The sequence below is a fragment of the Brachypodium distachyon genome, chromosome 4 (genome assembly GCF_000005505.3).
Source record: "Brachypodium distachyon strain Bd21 chromosome 4, Brachypodium_distachyon_v3.0, whole genome shotgun sequence".
NCBI classification, from domain to species: Eukaryota; Viridiplantae; Streptophyta; class Magnoliopsida; order Poales; family Poaceae; genus Brachypodium; species Brachypodium distachyon.
Window position 1 is genome coordinate 11,160,736 of NC_016134.3, and position 20,462 is coordinate 11,181,197.

General features: G+C 43.3%; 2 protein-coding genes and 1 long non-coding RNA gene across 6 annotated transcripts; 1 reads left to right on the forward strand and 2 right to left on the reverse strand.

Moving 5' to 3' along the window:
* Positions 1 to 5,534: 5,534 nt before the first annotated feature.
* LOC112268859 (glutaredoxin-C10-like) lies at positions 5,535 to 6,492 on the reverse strand. Its single transcript, XM_024455046.1, has one exon. It carries the CDS (start codon positions 6,079 to 6,081, stop codon positions 5,764 to 5,766), a length of 318 nt encoding a protein of 105 aa, XP_024310814.1. The 5' UTR covers positions 6,082 to 6,492; the 3' UTR covers positions 5,535 to 5,763.
* A 1,040-nt stretch (positions 6,493 to 7,532) lies between these two features.
* Positions 7,533 to 11,176, reverse strand: LOC100822147 (lipase). Of its 3 annotated transcripts, none has more exons than XM_010239168.3 (10): positions 10,987 to 11,175; positions 9,891 to 9,970; positions 9,641 to 9,706; positions 9,493 to 9,540; positions 9,337 to 9,404; positions 9,095 to 9,167; positions 8,830 to 9,003; positions 8,271 to 8,465; positions 8,059 to 8,147; positions 7,533 to 7,979 (listed from the first exon to the last, which is right to left on the reverse strand). In XM_010239168.3, exons 1-10 carry the CDS (start codon positions 11,081 to 11,083, stop codon positions 7,790 to 7,792), a joined length of 1,080 nt encoding a protein of 359 aa, XP_010237470.2. In that variant the 5' UTR covers positions 11,084 to 11,175; the 3' UTR covers positions 7,533 to 7,789. The 3 variants fall into 3 exon arrangements, with proteins under 3 accessions (XP_010237470.2, XP_003575740.1, XP_024310813.1); XM_003575692.4 differs by having other exon boundaries at positions 8,830 to 8,991; positions 10,987 to 11,174; XM_024455045.1 differs by lacking the exon at positions 8,830 to 9,003 and having other exon boundaries at positions 10,987 to 11,176.
* A 2,770-nt stretch (positions 11,177 to 13,946) lies between these two features.
* On the forward strand, positions 13,947 to 19,547 carry LOC112272488. Of its 2 annotated transcripts, XR_002966329.1 has the most exons (3): positions 13,947 to 14,083; positions 17,611 to 17,679; positions 19,466 to 19,547. It is a non-coding gene; the product is annotated as an uncharacterized LOC112272488 (long non-coding RNA). The 2 variants fall into 2 exon arrangements; XR_002966328.1 differs by lacking the exon at positions 19,466 to 19,547 and having other exon boundaries at positions 17,611 to 18,389.
* The last annotated feature ends 915 nt before the right edge of the window (positions 19,548 to 20,462 follow it).

Consider the following 20,462-nt stretch of genomic DNA (forward strand, 5'->3'; position numbering starts at 1 on the left):
TGTTGATGTTCCGTTTACAATAAATTACTCATTTTAGAAAACTTAGCTTTTCAAGGTTTTTAGGATGCCCATAATACCATTTCGGAGTAAGTTTCAGCAATAATGATTTTAGCATGAAAAATTGTAAAAATTCAATAGCACTTTCCTTGATTTTAATTAACATCACAAAATTCTTAATAGATTCAGCAAATTAATATACTAAAACTCATCATAATTTGTGGAGAGAGAGAGGGAGAAGAGACCGACAGGGTATTTTAGTTTTCTTGTTTCTTTTTGTTTTTCCTGACCTGTGGACCAGGGGTATTTCGGTCAATATGAAATTGACTTAATGGTCAACTAGCGGTCAACTAACGGTAGTGGCATATTTGTACCTCATGTAAAATTTGAGTGGCATATTTGGAACAGGGAAATTCTCAGTAGCATTTGGCCATATGGACAAATTCTCAGTGACAAATATGGAATTCTCTCATTTTGTTTTGTTGTTCTCTTGTAACACTCTTTCTTAATCAATATGACGAGGCAAAGCGTTTCAAAAAAAGTATCACACGATCCATACACAAATGGACAGTAAAATAAAAATTGTGGATGAACACATCAAAAGATAAGCAGGTACTGTAGATGAAGTTTCTGCCGGAAGACCTGAGAAGATTGCTGCAAAATAGGAATACATAGTACCTAATATATAGGAATAATAATATATCTGCCAAGTGCCAGTGCCAGCCATGTGTATCTCAAACAACTGAATACTGCAAGCTGCAGGCACTGCCGGGTTGCAAAATTTGAACCAAATTTTCCCCTCCAGGAAAAGAAACTGAATCAAACAACTAGGACTATATCATCAAACTGATAGTACCTTATTTCTCCTTCCTGATTTCAGGCAGCTTGCCAATGCCAATAGACAATCCCATCAGAAGATGGTAACATTAAAACTCAAGCATATTACCTCTGCAAACCTGGTTCTTTAAACCTACACTTACACGGATGGATTCTCGCTTTGCTAGGGCGCGAATTCGACGATTATCTCAAGCCAGAGCTTGAGCCCGGCGGGTATAGTACACCGGCGTGCCCCAGAGGCAGGAACCCCAAGGCTAGGCTTCGCGGACAGGGCGAAATCGGCGGCGCGGGCGGAGGGGAACGCAGCGGCGGTGGCGAGGACTCCTCATTGCTGGCGGCGGCTGGCTGGCGGAGCGCGCGCGAGAGAGGAATGGAGCTTAGAGAGATGGGCCGGCCTGGTTTCCGGTTCGGTCAGTCTTTGGACTTCGGCCCAAGTTAGTTTATTTATCAAGGAGCCCGATAAGTAAACTTCCCGAGTTGCTTTAGACGAAGAAAGAAAATATTCTCAAAAAAAAAATCCCCTCAAAAGATATGAAGAAAGAAAATTTCGTAAGGGCGTCTTTAGTTCGTAGCTTAACGTTGCTACATGACTACGTCTAACCTTAGCCATGCCCCACTATTTTAGGCATGTGTTTGGTTTGTTGTTATAGTTGTGGTTTGTCATATTTTTCTTAGACATATGGTCCAGATGACATAGGGTCATATTTTTTATCAAATTTTGCCTCACTTGTGGTATCTACTTTATCCACGGCACCTTTTGTGATTATTTGTGACAAAGTTAATCATCAATCAAACATGTATCCTAATTCAGGAACCCAAGCCTAGGGTTAAAGCAAAGAAGCGGCACGTCAGGCAAAATCAGCCACAGGACAAAGGGAACACATTAGGTTGTGCAAGCGGTGTTCTTGGGTTGGTGGAAGAAGAGAAGAGAGAGTCTCTTAAGTGAAGTAATGGGCTAAACGTTCGTGCTGGTGAAGCAGAGAGACGCATGTAAAATTGATTTGGTACATATCCGTAAAGCTTGTCGTTAAGGAATACAACGGGGAATAATAACCCTCATATAGGAAGTACCACTATATGTCAATGACCAAGTCAATCTAAAGGTCAAGCTGGTCAACGGGCCAACAAAACTAAGATCAAAACAACAAGGCGGGTCAACATGCCTATATGCGGAAAGTGGAGAAAAAAAAAAGACAACAAATCAAACATTTTTAGAAAAGTTTTTTTTTCGAAAAAGGGTGGAAGCTCCGGCCTCTGCATCACATTTTCAAAATAGTATACCTTCTTTTCAAAAAACCACAAACCCCCGTCCTCCGAAACCCTAAAACCCTAGTGAAAAGATGAGGATGGTATTGTCGGTTCTTCGACCAACCTTATCTTTTCATACTTTCTCCAATGCTCCTCCTTCTCTTTCTTTCTTCCCTTGTTAATAACCTTTTGTCACCAGATGCTACAATCAAACCTTTTGTCGTCGTCCACTAGCCCTCGATCGACCGAATACATCTTCGCGATGCTTTGTTGTGTCGACACCGCAAATTTTTATTGGAATATCATAAATCTAATATATCCATCTACACTAGCTCGCGCCAACGATCTTCCTCGAACAAAAGTTAGTTTTCGGGGGCGTGCATGCTGCTTGTCGATCGGCACGCAGCAACGGCAGGTTCACGCACGTGTTCTTTGTTTGGAGAATGAAATAAAGGCGCCGCTAGCAGTGCAGCACATTTTGATGGGCAGTGAGACATATGCATGCATATGATTCCTTTAGGATTTCTCAAAACGAAAAAGGGTTTGGGATTAAGGACTTTTGGCTCTTCGCCCTTCTCATGGGCCGCTAGCAGTACACCGTCAACTCCGGCCGTATGCAACTTTTTTGCGTATGTGCTTTTTTTCCTTGCGGGAAACTTTCTGCATCTCAATTTGCGTCCGTTTGTTTTATCTGTGTGTGCATTTTTTTTTTCCATTCTCCATCTCTCGTTGTTCAATCAATCGATTACTACTCTTTTCGTTTTAGTTCAAACCCGTGCCAACCTTTATGGAACGAAGGGAGTACTCAATTGCACGTTGCAAGTATCATGTGATCAAATAACTTGGAATTTTATGTGCGGCCATTCACTCACTGGTCTTATGGAGCAACCGGTTTGTTATTGTTCTGACTGGAGGACAGAGGAGGAAGATGTCAGGTAGAGCGATGCAGGAGAAGAAGAAGGCAATAGTTTAACCTACTAGGGAGCATATCGACGACAACAATACTATCGAGGTGGGAGGGTTGAGGCAAGGACTGGCGGGAAGATCGACAAGTGGGTGTCGGTAGAAGGAGCAAGGAGGAAATCTGTTTGTTCCCTAAGGTAATAGGAAGAATGGTTGCACACCAACGACTTTCGGGGAATTGTTGTTCCCCTCCGTTGCCAATACCGTCTAAATTTGGTCCTGTATATGCTCCAATTAAAGCGGTTTTAGTGATGAGGTGGTGGTGGCTTCGCACATGTGGCAACCCAGTTAGCACAATAATAAAAGAAAATCATAATAAAACAACAACAAAAAATTATTTTTCTTTAACTCAGGTAAATTGAGATAAAGGGTTAAACTTATCAAAATATATGTAAAATTTAGAAAACATTTAGAAACTAAAAATTATACTAAAATAACTATTAATCAGGCAGTTTAGAATGAAAATAGTAGGATAAAAGTAGTTTATTTTTATTTTAATGAACTTCATGTTCTTCTCTAGGAGATTTCTGAGTTTTGTGCTTCAAAACATGACTAAAGAAATAACTAAATTTTGTGTTGACTAGGTTGCAACATGTCGAAAACCTCCATTACATAACCTCTAATATCATTTTCAATGGGCCTAGGGGCCATCTAAAGTATGCTAGGCCCAGAAGTATACTTTTCCCTAATATATATAGCCTCAGTTATCATTTATCACCAATCAACCTTAATTACGATGAGTTGATTGTCAGGGTATTTCTCTTAAAATAGATTAGATGAATAATCGGCTTAGCTTAGCTAATTAAATACCTTAGTTAACTAACAAAGGTATGTACATTTGTGCCAAAAATTTCAAATGACCCCATGGGCAAAGTGGAGGAAGAGAAAAAAAAATAATGGGATGTGCCACCACCAGTCGACATCCTTTTTTTAGTAAGGTAATAACTAAGGAATCTTGTGGCGATTTAATTTTTCTAATCTGACAAATGCCGAAGGAAAGGATGTTCAAGAGAATTCATGATGGCCTATGAAACACGTAATCATAATTTTTGCTCATCAGTTGACCTCTTGCAGAATCTAGCAAGCCGTCCTGAGCCTGAAAATACAGGAACCTTATCACAGGAATCCATTCCATGCATCATCCAGCAGCTGCTCGCGCCATCGATCTTCCACAATCAACCGAATATTTTCGTCATGCATTTTTCTTTTCTTTGTCGACCATGAATTGGGCATACATCTATCAGAGGGAGATTCCTGATATGACACTGCAGGCATATCGCATCTGTGGGGAGATGGACAGGTTCTTTGAGATTACTTTGGTTCTACATCTTAATGGGGTTCTTTGTGATATATCATCACAGCATGCATCATGCATGCATGATTCCATTAGGATTTCTGGAAATCGATCTACTTGAGATCATATGGAGGTAGCTTGGCTCCTCACCCTTCTCATGGGCTGCTCACTGTTCCATGCAAATTTTAATGTGGTTTTTCCTTCTTTTTAATTTAAACTTTGCAAGTGGTGATTTATTTGAATTCGAATGCAAATGCAAATAATATCAGACAAGTGTCATACCAGGGGTGCATGCATGCATGATGTGCTAGCTAGCTGTTTCTTTAGATCCATTGTGTTTTGGAATCTCTGAAGCCTATCCATGGCATCATGGCACGAAGGTAACAAAGAAGAATATATATGACCAAACCGCATGAAACATTGAAATGCTTCCTGAACATGTGCAATTTCAACAAAAAAACCACCCCGACAATTTTCAGTAAAAATTGGCAAGTAACATTTTGCCCATGATGCAAATTGTCACTGTTTCTTTACAAATTTTTTGACGGTGATAAACAACTTGGAGAGGTACATCTTTTAAATATATCATTTTTCCACCTTTTGAAAACCTCGAAATGCACAACAACAACCAAACACGGAGTCCATGGTTCAAATTAGAGCAAGCACCAATGGAGATTAGTTCATACAGGCACCATACTCTAGTTTTCAGAATGAATGAACTTTCTGTTCGAAAGTTAACGTATAGCTCTGGTTCTTGCATTGGGATTAGTTCATACAGGCTCCAAATAATCATCCCAACTAGCTCATCGGCGACGCCTTCTCCAGCTACCCTTCTTCCTTGTCATCCTACATTGTTGCCTGCCGGGGGGAGCGGAGAGGGTGTGAGAGCTGTGTCTAGGGAAGGACAGGATATATAAGGGTTTTGAGAGGTTGAATTTAGTAAAGAAATGGAGATGATAAACACATAGTTTTTTTAGTTAAGGGCTGTGTGCTAATCTTTGCTTTTTCTTACAATCATGTCGTGGTAAGTAAATCACCATGCATCATAGTTTTTCCCCGATGGACATTGTAGTCTTGTTGACCTTTCCTTGAGTTTCATTAGCATTTTCATTTAGATGTAGCTAAGAGCAAGTGAATATATTGTCTAGATTCAAAGGCTACCAAAAGAAAAGAGACATGTGCATATCTTATGATATACATAGACTGAGAGAGCATTATCTTTATTACCAAAAGGAAAGGACAGGAGAACCCAATTAAGGGTTAAACCTTAATTTAACAAGCAAATCATCACTACTAGTTCTTCTCAGCAGCTGGCTCAGGATATTTAAAAAAACCTGTCCTTCTACATTTCATTTCCAGATCCCTTATTAAAACTGGCATTGCACTCTTTTCATGCACATATTCTTCTCTCACTAGCTAGAGAGCTAGAGCCAGAGTGCGCCGGCGTTCTTGAGCATGGGCACGAGCTGGCCGGCGAGATGCAGCGCCATGACCCTGTTTGTGCCGCCGACGAGGTTCCCGCCGATGAACACTGCAGGTACAACCGATGTACTGCCACGACCGAGCCTCCTGGCGAGCTCCCGCTCCATCTCCCTGCCCTGGGGGTCCTTGTCGAGCTCGTGCACAGCGGCGTTGACACCGAGCTCGCGGAGGAGGGACGTCACGACAGGGCACATGGAACACCTGCTCGTCGTGAACACCACCACCGCTCGCTCCGATGCCAGGGTTGCCACCTGGTCCATGGTTCTGAAGGTTCTAGAGGCTTCTAGAGCTAGCTCTACACTCGGCTTTGGATGTAATGACTTGGATGGAAGCTGGTTGCTTGCTTGCTGGCTGGCTGTGATTTGTTGCTTACTGGGGTGGGGATTGCCTTTTATAGGCTCACTGGCTCAAAGAGGATCTGCTGGTTTTGCCATATAGGGATAATTAGCAATTAGTATCATGTGCATCAACTCGTTTATTATGGAATATAGATTTGGTTCTTGTATAAAAAGAACACATTTTAAACCCAGCACAGGGTAAAGGTTGGATGGTCTAGGATAAGAAAAGATGTTGGTGTTCATGAGGGTCCCATGGAACATTGGAATCTCTTTCCTCATCTCAGTTGACCTCTTGCAAGTTGCGAATTCTTCTATGCCTAAGCCTAACAAACCTTAATTACAAGATGGTTTGCATGAGAGATTAGACTTCTATATATATGTTCTTGAGCATTTTCTCTGGAAGAAAAGAAAATCATTTCTCAGTTACGATATAGAAACACTATATTGTTGAAATGGAAGAAACATGCTAACCTCAGCATCTGTACGGAAAATTCTGTTGCCTTTAACAGAGTTTGATATTTGTAGTAGCTCCAAATCTCTTGTGCAATATGCATGCCATTTCCTCTGGTTCTTACTGTTCTGCTTCATTTTGTCTGGAAGTTTCAGCTCTGAAACATGCTCTGTACATGGCACCTAATTTTTCAGGCATTTCACTGTAAATACAGAAAAGCTCGAAACAGGCACAGATGGCGCCGCAATCCACACATCCACGCTTCGTCACATGACAGTACGGTACAGGGATCTGATTCCACCGGCTTAAGAAGACGTGCTTCGATCAGCTCCCCTTCTGGCTCAGAGTATAGCATCTTTGGGCAGAGAGGGTTTCCAGTCTCATTCAGTCTCTCACACTCACACTCTCTCTTCTGACCTTATCCATGATGCAGAATCTGTGCCATTTGCAAGGTTCTGTTGTCTCTGAATATTTTCATCGTCAGCCTGATTCTGTCGTTATCAGATATGCAAGCATTCGCCGCACCGTGATCCGCGAGTGCAATCTTGCTTAGCGTATCTTCAGCACATGCTGTGCAAGGGATGCTGTAGAACAGTAGCAGTTGATATGCTGCAATGCACCTTCTCATGTATGGTGCAACCCTACAGGGCAAGCAGATGTCAAAGGAGAATATTTGAATAGACACGTATCCTTATCCTCAGTTTTCTGACCTGGAAGTGCCGACCATGCATAGAGCTTTGCATCTTGCGATTCCAGCCTGATTTTGATCAGTTCCTGGCTCCTCAGATCTTCAAGGAGCAACACTCTTTTGATCTCAAATGCAAATCTGACGCTAAGACACCTGGAAAGGTGAGACGAAATGCAGAGAAAAAAAATCTGGAAATATCTCTGCAATAGGAACAGAGAACCACAATGAACAAAATTTGAAAAAAACAGGATTCCATCAAATACTTTTTGTTTGAGATCGTGATATTGTTATATACATCAATTTATGGTGTGTCTACAATGTTCATGGAGCTTCATATACAATTCTCACTTGAGTAAAGGACGGCACATTCTAAAGGCTAAACCTTCCTTATCCTCAGGAGAGCTCCTAGAGCACCCAGTATGACTACATTACATAATTATATACACAAAACACAAAATAATATACTGTGCAGTTTACCCTTGGCTAAAGGGTTAGATAGATGCCAAAGAATGTTGTTCTTGTGGATATCTTGATAAGATGATGGTTCCATCAACTTGAACAATGTCACCATCTGCTGAGTTGGATGTGCCAATAACAAATTGACAGGTTCCCCTTGAATCAGCATGTAGGGTGACACCATAATACTCAAGATGATCTGCCACACTTCTCCCATAGACCGATCTATTCAAGCAAGAGAAAAGGATAAGCAAAACAGTAGTACTAGCATATGTTACAAGAAATGTGAATGGCAAGTAGATACCTGCTGCAGGTTGGGTCCTCGCCTGTACAATCGCAGACTGTCTCATTCTTAGTGACTACATTTCCTACTACGGTCTCATGAAGCCAAACCTGAACACAGATAAATACAGAACAAACATATAAACTTATAGACTATAGCTTACCAGAAGTCTATGAGACATTCAATTTATTTTATGCACTTTTGTAAATTCTTTCCAAATAACAAACACTAACCTCTCTTGCAAAGTGGTGATATGTCCATTGGCCCAAGTAATAAAAATATGGCGGTAAGTGTGGAACAATATCATTCTCATGGGTCACGCGGATTGTTCTTGGAACCTGCTCACTGAAGTATGCAGCAAAAGCAGGATTGCCTACGCGAGGCTGTCCAAAAGTTATGAGCTCAACTGCATGTGATCCGTACTTAACCTGGAAAATGGAAGGTGAGAAATCAGTTAACCATATATAATATTCTTACATATAATATAGTACACTTATAACGAAAACGGCAGCTTCATACTTGCTCTGTAAAGGATGTATCTAAATTTGATGTGAAAACACAGGGTCCACATTGGGCGTATCAAATAAGTTAGATCAAAATATAAATGCAACTGTTTTACAATGTGGAGTTGGTGGTCATCCGATCTCTTATTCAGTGTCAAATTGAAAAATATGGGCATATAAATATTTTAAAAAAAACTTATGCATGTAATATGTATCTTTTAATTCCGTAGCAATGCACGTGCATTTAGCTAGTAACAGATGGAAATGCAGATTGCTCAAAGGTACTAACAGAGAGATCAAGGGCACAGAATGACGCTAAAGCCCCTCCCATGGAGTGGCCAACAACATTTATGGGTAGTCTTCCATAAGTTTTCCATGCCCAACGAACAGATTTCAGGATCTCATGTCGCAAAGTTGTATTATAATATGCAGAATAAAATCCATGGTGGACCTGCAACATGTGCTAGGATTAGGAAAACAGCAAGTGAACGGGAGTTATTCGATATTCAATGATGTTTCATACTAAACAACAGAAAATTGACTGGTGGAGTTACCATGGCATCTGGCATGCCTGGATAAGTTACATCGAGCTGCTTCCAGAAGAGATCTTCAATCCAATTTGAGGCGCTTCACAAGTAAAATTTGATGTAGGAATGAATGATTATGACTTATGAGCAAGTCTGAAGTACTATAGGTAGTCAAAAAGTAGAATTACGTGCAAATGAAAGAAGTGTCCACACGTATAAGTTTCGGTCAGCAGCAACTTATATTTAACATGACCAGCTATTATTCATACCTGTGTTCTTGGGTGCCTCTAAAAGCAATGATTATGGACCGTGGATCAGGGGCAACACCAACAAAAGCCTGGTCAACATAATTGTTGTCATACACAGGCAAAACTTTCATTTAGAACTGAACACAAGAAAATTGAGGGAACACAAAAATAATGAACCTGTAAACATCTCTCGACATCTACAATGATCTCTATCATCTCAAAACCCTGCATTAATAATGAAAAAGAAGATAGTTAGTCAACAAGGAGGAGCCTGTAGAAGCAGTGTGAGCAGCCAGTTCTATAGTGTTCGTCTCATGGGTTGTACCTTTGTGTGACCTTCACATCTTGGACAAGTCCATGTCAAAAGTGAGGTTAGGTCGGATGTATACACCTGAAATGCATTGCATGCAATCTAAGTTATATTCAGATTTTGTGAGAAAAACACAAACAAAGATGTTCCCAACACAAAACTACTCTCGCTAGGACAATAGGAAGTTTGGTTTGAGGAACTAGTTTGAGCAGTTCTTAACAAAACCAACTACATACTAGCATATATTGTTCAACGAGGAACTTACAGCAGATGCATATTCCACAAGAATATGGGCAAGAGTACTATTGTAATGATAACCATCACCAGAGTGTTTCATCCTGAGTTCTGCATTGTGCAAAGAAAAGTGTAAACAACTTTAAGTTACATTATGAAAAGCAATGAAGGGCTTTAAGCTTATTTCGTAAATAGCAGTTGAAGGGATCTACATATCCAGCAATGCAGTGATATCCAGCAACATTTTCCTATTTCGGCAAGGATAAGAAGGTAGCCAACTGATTTCAATCCTCAGTAATGGTTCTTTCTTCGCATCATCAGTAATGACACGATTTGGGTGCATTTTGGGGGAAAAACATTGCTTGTTTCTATGGTATCAGCACATCTATAAGCACAGAGACTAAAATCATCTGTAATTTATTTTTTCAAAAAGGGGAAGTGTCCCCGGCCGATGCACACAGCCAAAAAATCATCTCTAATTATTAGCATTATATCAAGTGACACATCCCTTGAAACATTCCCACATCATTTTGGCATCAAATGGAAAAGCGTGAGTATATACAGCTAATTAGCAATATTACCGCACCGTTTTGGCATCGAACGGAACAAGAGTGAGTACATACATACTTATCCACTGTAGGCATACAGATACAGCACACATTCAATTCAACACGCATCACGTATAGTTCCAGCAACTGTGCAGAACAGCTGAACTTCAAATCGCACCTAGTAAAATCCCCTATTTCACAGTCCCCAGACAAAATTTCCCACCAATCACATGAAATTCGCTGATCTAGGCTTCTAGCAGTGCCACTACACCAAAATCGACACCTTCCCGTAGCAACCCTCCATCGATTCCCGTCTAGCCAACTTCGAATTCGACCAAATCGGTTCTATGTTGTCACGCGCTCTCGCATTGCCACAGCCAACACAGCCGGCGGGAGTAGCTCCTCCTGCCCCAGCACCGAATCGCACGGGACCAGCATCGACCGATCACACGACGGAAGCACGGGAGAATAAAACTAGGCACGCTTAGCAGCGAAGCGACACACATCTGCTGAAGAATCAAAAACATGGAAGGAACCGGCGGCTGAGACCCGGCCGGGGGAGAAGTCAAGTCAAGTCACCTCCGTCTTCCGCCGCCGCCGCAGCCGGGGAGGACAGGAAGAGAAGAAGCCCCGTGAGCGCCAGCACCGCCGCCGCCGTCCGCCGCCGCGGCGCCATCGCCAATCTCTCTCTTTCTCTCCCTCTCTCTCTGCAGCACCTAACGGAGAAGGACGGGGTAAAGACTAAAGAGCAAGGAACAGAAGAGAGCAGCGGAAAGCAAAGCAGGAGGAAAGTCAGAAGAATTTCTTACGAGGGCTGTTTCGTGAAACTGTGAAACGCTACTCGCTCGCACGTACTTTTTCCACTTTGCCCCTCAGAATACTCTATGAATGCGAAACCCGTCCAAGGAAACCGCCTAACAAAGACGATTAGCCACTCGGAGACTGCCACGTGTCCTTACAAAAACGTCATCCTATAATAACAGGAGAGGTGAGGGCCAGGAGTGGAAGATCGACGACTTGCCGTACCGGTCCGTGCGCCGTGTCAGCGGCGTTACCGTGTGGTCCGGTCGGCCCACATGTCAGGGAGACAGGAGCTCTGGCTCCCTAGGACCTTCTGGTTCATTCGCGTCAATGGCGGTGGCTGCTGCTTGCCTTTGGGAGGAGAGTTTGTTAATTGTGGATATTCCTTCTCTGGGAAAATAATTCCTAACAGCAGAAATCCAGACGTGTATATTTCTTTCTTGTTGATCGATCGGATTGAGGAAAAACTTGTGCCGTACGCAGGAGACTGGTCGATCGGGTCAACGATGGCGCGTGCACTTCTCTTGACCGTTTTTGGGCGTCTTATTAATTATTTAATTAACCTTCTGTATCTATAACCTATTAGTTGATTTCTCTCAACATGCAAGCATGTCATATCATCACATCATTACTATGTTCACATCTATTCAGTGAGAAACTCATATTTGTTGCACATGCATGATATCTTTCATCATGCTATCCTCACTATGTTAAGAATTTATCATACAATTTCATTTTATGTTTTGAGTTTAGAATACTCTTTCGTTGCTATTCAATTTCACTCACGCACGTATATTAACTATTACAACAACGTGCGGGACATGATCTAATTAATATAAATCGACAGCCAAGAAAAGAAAAACGGCTGTGCAATCTAAACGGATTTAGCGGTGCTTGCATTCACTGTTTTTTTTTTTAAACTTTTTTTGAGAATATTTGTTTTTTTTTCTTTGATCGATCAGTCTCACCGAAGGCCAGGAGGAGGAAACCCCCTTTTGTTTCACTGGCACTCTGGCAGGGTATGTGGGCTTGGGCACTCTGATCACTGAAGGCCCAGGACGATGTCCCCTTTCCTCTGGGCTCTGGCTAGGTACACGGGCTTGGGCTCTATGATCACCGAAGGCCCAAGAGGAGCCCACGCACCACCAGGCCCAGGGTAATCCTTGTGGAGATTAGAAGCAGGCCAGCCACACAGGCCCGCAGATGAGATGCCGCTTCCTGCAGCGCTCGCTCGGATGGAACGCCGTGCTCCTCGCCGGCGGCGGAGCGGACGATGTGTTGCGCAGGAGGAGGAAGAGGAGGAGTGGTAGGTTGATCTCGAGAAGGCCGCAACTGAGGAGGAAGACAGACCGCCGCCGCCGCCGGTTGTAGGCTACAGGTACGGCCGCCTTTAAGCTTGCAGCCACTTTGATTCCTCTTTCTCTGCCCGTCATCTGCAGAAAAGTGTTCCAGCCAAATTGGAATGGAATGCCCGCCCGCCCCCAGTAGGAATTTTGGGGTTTCATTTCATCTTGTTGAAATTCCTTTGCACGTTTTTCAGAAAATATCTGTGGAGATCTAATTGAGGAAAAGTCCCATAATTTTCCTGTGCAATGCGAATGAGGAAATCCAGCTATAGGGACAGATTCCAAACAGCCAGGGATTAAACAGTACTGAGTATATTTGTTCTTGCTGTCTTGTTGATACAGCAGAAATCGAATCGAAACAAAAGAACTTGTGGTGGTCTCTGTAATGCATGCTGGCTTCTCTGCACTTCAAGCTGAAAAAAAAATCTGAACAAGTGCAAATACCCCTTTGCCTCGTGCGCCTCTTCTTTCTGAACTTTGCTCATTTGATGAAACACGCGCTATAGATTGATGTAGGGGAAGATTAAAATAGTGAGGTGGTGATGCACAACCAGTGTAATTAATCTTAATAGTCTGCGGAAATGAGGCTCAGCCATGAGAACATACAAGTATAATATGAAGAATGCAAGCTGTGTGCATATGAAAACAGACCATGTCAACTTCGCTGCCCACCTATTTGTTAATCATCGGCATTTCTGTAATCATTAGAGTTTATACTAAGAGCCAAGGAGGCACCCAACGGGACAAAACTATCTTATTTGTGGAAGTTTGCTAGAATAAGTGCCATAGTTTTTTATGTACAAGTGGGAAGGGTGCAAGTTGGGAAATACAATACATGGCACTATGGCAGGTTCATAACAACTAGCTAATAAATCAGACACGCATTGTCTTGTTGTCATAATGGTCTAAATCTTGTAGTACTCGCTGGCCTTTGCACTTCAAGGACGAAAACATCAACAACTACTACTTTTTTCCTTGTGTGCCTGTTTTTGCTTTCTTCCGAATTTTGACCATTTCATGAACATGCTAGTGATTAATGTAGGAGAAGATTAAAATAGTGAGGTCCAGATGCGCACCCAGTCAAACTAGCCACAAAGTCAAGGCTTCACTGCCTACCTTCTGATTAAGCATTGCTATTTTTCTAATTGCTAACGCTTTTACTAAGACTTGATGCAGTTAGTCTTGAACTAACCAGTGATAGGCTCTGAACCACATGGTCTGGATCAAAATCAGAGGACTGGACAGTAAATATGTTGAGACATGCATGGCGGCACGAGAAAAACTACTCCTTGAACCTAAGATGGTCATTTCCCTTCAAAAACATTGGCAGATTTTTACTCTCTACCTTCATGCTTACTTGTGTCTCCAGATCTACTTACACCGATTCTTTCAAGTTTCACCTATATGTACTGATTGGGGAGAAAATACTTTCTACTGTACACAGAAACAAGACCATAAGGGATTTATGATACGAAGCCAGTTGGCCCTGGGGGAGTTATACTGACAGAAGCTAAGATGGAGATACCAAGGTACATTGTATATATGAACCTGCCTGCCTTTCATTCCTCACCGTTTTCTAATCACCAGTAGTGCTACTGCTTAAGTCTTCATCTAGTCAGTCTTGAATCTATATACCTATATAATCAGAAGTTCTAAATAAATGTCAAAGTCATCAGAAACTGCATCCATACCTAGATTACAATTATGCATGTGATACACGCCTGATACCCAAATTACAGTCAAGCAACATATGCCAACGCAGCTACCAAATAACGCCAAAAGTTAGGTAATCAATCTTGCACTGCCCATTTGCCTTCTTGGTTGGTGGGCATCATGCACTCTCCATCTTTGTTGCCATATCCTCATTGATGAGGCACAGCTGCTGCGGGGTGTCCGCGGGGCGACGTGGTGTTCATCAAAGATGAGATGGAGAGCATGAACAGCCTCCTAGCACACCTCACCGAGTCCCAGCACCGCAACCAGCAAGTCCGGACATGGATGAAGCATGTCGTCGGCCTTTCCCGTGACTCTGAGGGAAATGTTGAGCTATATGTCCGGTACGTCTCGGGTGCCAACAGCAGGGGTGTCCTTGGTGGCCTCCGGAGGGTTGTCCGGTTCGTGCTCACCATCCGGGCTCGTCTACCCGCCTACCCGGATCCGGGAGCTCAAGATCCGGGCGCGTGACATGGGTGACCGGCGGCTGAGGTACGGCGTTACCGTACCATTGGCTGCGGCGCTGGGTGGTGGAACGATATTCGTTGACGTCCCGACTCCACGAGGGGCGGCAGAGGAGGAGGAAGATGATCACAGACGTTCTGAACTCAATGGTGAACCACCCGACAACGATGAGGCCACTGTAAAGAAGGGCACCGATCGGGTCATCCAGTGGCTCTTTGAAGACGCACCTGGACAGCTGTTGAGGGTCATCCCCGTCGTATGCAAAGATTCTTCTGAAAGTAAGTCAGCATTGGCACAGTTGGCATCTCGTATCGGGAAGGAAGTGTACCAACATTTTCCTCGGTGGAGAACTCGTTCAGTTGCAAGGCCATGATCAACGTCAGAGACTTTAATCCCAGATACAGCATGGAACCTTTCTTGCGGGATCTACTACAAGAAATAGCTCCCAGCTGGTCCTCGACGAGAAAACCATCAGATCCCAGACGACCATGGGATGAGGTCAGCCAACTCACCAAGAAACTTCAGGGGCATCTCAAAGGTAATCGCTTCTTGATCGTTCTTCAGCAAGTCGAAGACAAGAAGACATGGGCAAGCATAAGGTCTGCTCTGTTTGAAGCTGACAGTGATTGCCATCCTGGCAGCGCTATCGTCATGACCACGGTCTAGGACGACATAGAGTCGTCCCCTTACAGAATCTTGAAAGCTCCAAGCCTACGCGGTTTTATGTATGTTAGAGCGAGCGTGCTCACTCTGAAAACATCATACTGCAATATTAGCAATATGTATGGTCCAATCTGGAACTATGCTACCCTGATGCCTTCGCAATGAAGATGGTCCTACATCTTCTCTATGCTAACTGTGACAGGACAGACAATCAGCTAAAAGATATATGCAATGTATTGTCGGAGTGCAAGAGTCTGAACAAAAGCACTGCTAAGCAAATGCTAATGTTCTGCTACAGCGAGCTTCCTAGCAAGTACAGGAGCTGCCTGTTGTACCTATCTATCTTCCCTGAAGACCACATCATCAGGACAACAAGCTTGGTTAGAAGATGGGTCATTGAGGGTCTTATAACCTGCTAATAGAGATCAAACTGGGAGTAGAATGGGAGCAACTGGCAAGCGCAACAGATCAAACCGAGGGCTTTTTCGATATGCTCATCACCCGAGGGTATCTTCGTCCTGGGGAAATTAGTGCGGCAGGCAACATCAAGAGCTGCACAATGCATCGTGAAGTTCGCGAGTTCATCGCCAAGATTGCTACAGATGTAAAAAATTTGGACACAGATCTGCCATCTGATTTGGCTCACCATCTTTCTGTTCATAACAGAATAGGGCTGCAAGAATCTCACTCTAATAATCATGTGGAAGCTGACAGCGATGGCATTGTGGCATTTCTTCCATCTTTGGCCAAATCATCTCAATGGCAGCTTTTGAAAGTGCTAGATCTAGAAGGCTGCAAAGGCTTGACCGAGAAGCATATGAATAATATTTGCAAGGTACTACTACTCAAGTACTTGAGCCTCAGAAACACAGATGTCACTGAACTGCCGAAGCAAATCAACAGGTTGCGGTGCTTGGAGACGTTGGACATCCAGCAAACAGCGGTAACAGCATTTGCCACAAAGTCTATCATCCTTCCAATTCTAAAGCATCTGCTTGCTGGCCAGACAGATTCCCCAAGCAACCACTCTGATAGGTTTGTGAGAATGCGCCTTCCCAGCTGCATTCGGAAAATGGAAAAACTGGAGATACTGTCCCATGTTGATGTTTCCCACAATGTTAATGATTTAATTGGTGTCGGCCAGCTGCTGCAGTTGAGGAAACTAGGTGTGATCCTCGGTGGTGAAAAAGGTAGCTTGGTTCTTCTATTCGAACAGATTAAAAAGTTGCATGCTTGCCTCCGGTCCTTATCAATCCGGATTAATAAACCGACCAAAAGTGAGGGGACTCCTTTCTTCTTGAAAGAGGAAAGCAAAGGTACTCCTGATGCAAAGGTGGTTGTGTTATCCTCGCCTCCAAAACTTCTCCAGAGCCTAATCATCAGCAGCATCACTGGTGGGCTTCACCTCTGGATTGCAGGGCACGATCATCTTACCAAGATAACTCTGACTGAGACTTACTTGGGTGAAGCAGCTCTACACATCCTTGGCAAAGCTTATAATCTTGCGCTGCCTCAGGCTTCGGTACAAGTCATACACTGAGAGCATGCTCAGGTTCAAGGATGAAGAATTTAAGTCTCAAGTCTCTGGTCGTCATGGGCAGCGACATCACGAACATTACCTTTGACACTGGCCCAGCTCCTAAACTCGAGACGATTGTCTGGTCTTTTGCCTCCATGGAGGCTATTTCTGGAGTGAACCACCTTACTAAGCTGAAGAAACTTGAGCTCAATGGTGACAGCTGCATCATAGGCCCGGTGAGAGTAGCAATTAAAGAACATCCAAATCATCCTGATTTGAAGTACAATGGACAAGATCAATTGCAAGGAGCTGCTACCGATGTTGCTGCCTCAACATCTTGAGCACCCTGTCAATTACTCGCCATCAACTGGAATCTTCCTTCTGTACTTGTTGATTCATCTATCCTTGAATAAAGATGCACCTGAAGGAGAGCCTTTCATGGTCCTCTTCTTCAGTCTCATGTATCACTGAATCCGAATTTATGCCTCTTGTTTGTTTCTTTTATTTTTCATGCACTAGCACTGTACTATGTTCTGTATTTTGGTATAGGATTTGTGAGTAGTTAACCTGCACTGTACTACTAATGTTTCACGCGTGAGCGGACAATCTATCTATTGTACTTGTTTGGCTATTAAAAGTTGGACAATGTGTGCTATGTAGTGATTGATGGAAGGAACTTGTGTGAATATATTGCAGGTCCCCAATGGAAATCACTGTTCTTTGTCATGATTTTTACTATGCAGACTGCTATGCGAACTTCTAAAGGTACTTTAGTCTGTAGCTTTGTGGTGATAAAAATAAGTGCCATATGTTTCCTATGCAATGGGAATAAGGAAACAATCAGGTGATGAACCGACTTGATGTATTCAGTCTTTACTGATGACTGGTAACAGCTTTTGGAGAGGGGAAGAGCCGCAAAAAACGGCAAAAAAGAATGTATCCTGAACAGTCAAGAGCCGCCTGTAGTTGTGCAAAGTAAACTATAGTCAAGCTACAAAGTGAGCAAATACCAAATGCTAGCTAGTTATCCTGCATCTGTCTTTTCTTTCGTTGACCTATCTGCCATGGGGCTGAAATTTTAGAAGTCCCACCCACATTATTTCATCCAGTATCTCATTTCCATCTCATATCCTTTCCTTGATGAGCATGCTGCAATCTCCATCTTTGCCACCTCGAAGTCACATCGTGCGAGATGGATGCCCAGGGCAATCTCGACTCACTCCTGGGCCGCCTCACTGCAGCCGCTGGTGAACTAAATACTGGTGCTGTTGATGACAGAAATGAAGCCATTTACAACAGTTGGAGTGATTCCTTTTTCAGAGTATACGATAATTTTCACCTTTACGATGTCGCTACTAAATACTAATAGTGCTGCGATAATAACCCGAAGTTGCTCAAATCCTTTTACCTCTAAACAGTTTGAAGAATATTGTCTTAAACCATGCCGCTGTGAAACCTGTTCCAAGTTTTTCCGAGACAGAGCATTGCACCTTGCCGAGTGTGAAGGTCCTCCCATGTTGGCTGTTTTAGTGAAATGCTACCACGATGCCTTTGCAATACAGATGTTCCTTCATCTACTATATGTAAGTCCTCACAAGAAGCACAGGTGTGACCACACTGGATGACCAAGCTGAGCACAGATTCGACCTGCTAGTCATCCGAGGGTTCATTCTTCCAGGTGAAACCAGCACCGCTGGCAAGATCAAGAGCTGCACAATACACCATGTTGTTCATGATTTCATTACCACAGATGTAGGCTTCGTTGACACATTGTCTCGACCTGATCTGTCTCACTGGCTTTCCATCAACAGTGGGGTGCTACTACAAGAAGAATCTCTTTCTGGCTCTGATTGTTCCAGTCAGGGCATCTTAACTCTCCCTGTATCTCTGCCTGGATCTGCACAATGGAGGCTTTTGAAGGTACTTGACTTCAAGGTTGCAAAGGCTTGAAGAAGATGCATGTGAACAATATCTGTAAGATACTACTACTCAAGTACTTGAGCCTCAGGAACACAGACATCACTGGACTGCCAAGGCAAATTGAGAAGCTGCCGTGCTTACAGACTCAAGTACGGGCATTTGCCACAAAACTGTCTCTCTACCGATGCTTAAGCATTTGCTTTCTAGCCAGACAGGCTCGTGCAGCAACAATTCGGATGGGCTTCAGGAGTCGTTTGTGACAGTACGCCTTCCTTGTCAGAGAAAAAAAATACAAGTTCTCGCTCGATGCGAGGCCGTGAATTCTTCCTTAAAAAGAAAGTATGTGTCTACAAACACTGGATTAATTTCCCGGTCGATCAAGATGCCTTTTGTGTGTGTGATCCGGATGATGATGTTTCTGCTGCTGAATTATGAGCTAAGGTCAACTGCACACCAGCTTGATGCGAGGCCAATGAATTGTTTACATCTCTAGCTTGGTCAGCTTGCATGTTCATTATATTCCCTCAAAACAAATAAAAGAAAGATACTAATTTGTTGGTCTTAAGAACATGCATGTAGCTATAGCTAATTATTTCCTCTTCTCCTCACTGATCTATAAATATACTACTAGGAAGAAGCTGGCCAGGGAAGGATGAGGTGCTACTGAGAACCAAAGCAAAGAGAGTAGAAGAAGCAGATCGACGATGGCGGCAAGCAAAGTGGCGGCGATGATTATGGTGGCGGCGCAGCTGCTAGCCGTGGCAGCTCCGGCATCGGCGTCGGGGCTCTCCCGCGTCGGCAATCTGGCGGCCAGGGTGGGGATAAGAAGGCTGTTGCAGGACACCTGCATTCCTCCTGGGGACATATGCTGCAGCCAGTGCGGCAGCTGGTTCAACGACACCAACTGCTGCGAACCAGAGACGTACATTTGCGCTATCAATCTGGGTCGCGGCGACAACAACGAGTGGTGTGTGTACCGTGAGACGAATATGTATCCTTGAACTTCCGAGTCTCACTGATCTCTCTGCAATACATATATACTGGCCTCTGTAATAATCCAGAGTTTGCTAGCTTAGTGCTGGCTGGCAGGCTCTCCTAGCTAGCATATCCATCCACACCGTACGTATATGTATGTTGATTTCCTCTTTTGATCCAAGAGGGAAATTGTATACTACTTTTTTGAGGGAAATTGTATACTTGTTGTGTTGATGTGTTTTTAACTTCCAAATTCAGGTCAGAATGTTTAATGTTGTTATGTGTACACCTTCTTGCTTATGTAATTTTATAAGAGTACTAGGTAGGAACGTGTCTGCTTCAGAAATAAAGTAGTACTCCCTCTAATTCATAATAACTGTCGCAAATTTAGTATACAGTAGACACATATTATGAATCGGATGGAGTAATATAGACGGAAATGTAACAAGATTGCCCTGGTAGCGTTGAAAGAAAAAAAACCTGTTGCTGTGAACCTGAGTAAATGAAGTCAACTTTCCAAGACTCTCCTCCTACTCTGACAATAACTTGACCGGTTTCAAATGATGGCTCACACTCTCTATCTCACCAGATTGGGTCGTCGTGGTACGTGTGTGGCGCATGTGCTTCCGGAGCCGTTATGTATGTGTGGAGGC

What these genes read in the sequence shown, in the direction of transcription:
- LOC112268859 (XM_024455046.1), bottom strand. Translation starts at nt 6,081, where the DNA reads ATGGACCAGGTGGCAACCCTGGCATCGGAGCGAGCGGTGGTGGTGTTC.
- LOC100822147 (XM_010239168.3), bottom strand. Translation starts at nt 11,083, where the DNA reads ATGGCGCCGCGGCGGCGGACGGCGGCGGCGGTGCTGGCGCTCACGGGG. An exon ending in GATGTGAAGGTCACACAAAG is followed by an intron (nt 9,541 to 9,640) that starts GTACAACCCATG and finishes TTATTAATGCAG; the next exon opens with GGTTTTGAGATGATAGAGAT. An exon ending in ATGTCGAGAGATGTTTACAG is followed by an intron (nt 9,405 to 9,492) that starts GTTCATTATTTT and finishes TATGTTGACCAG; the next exon opens with GCTTTTGTTGGTGTTGCCCC.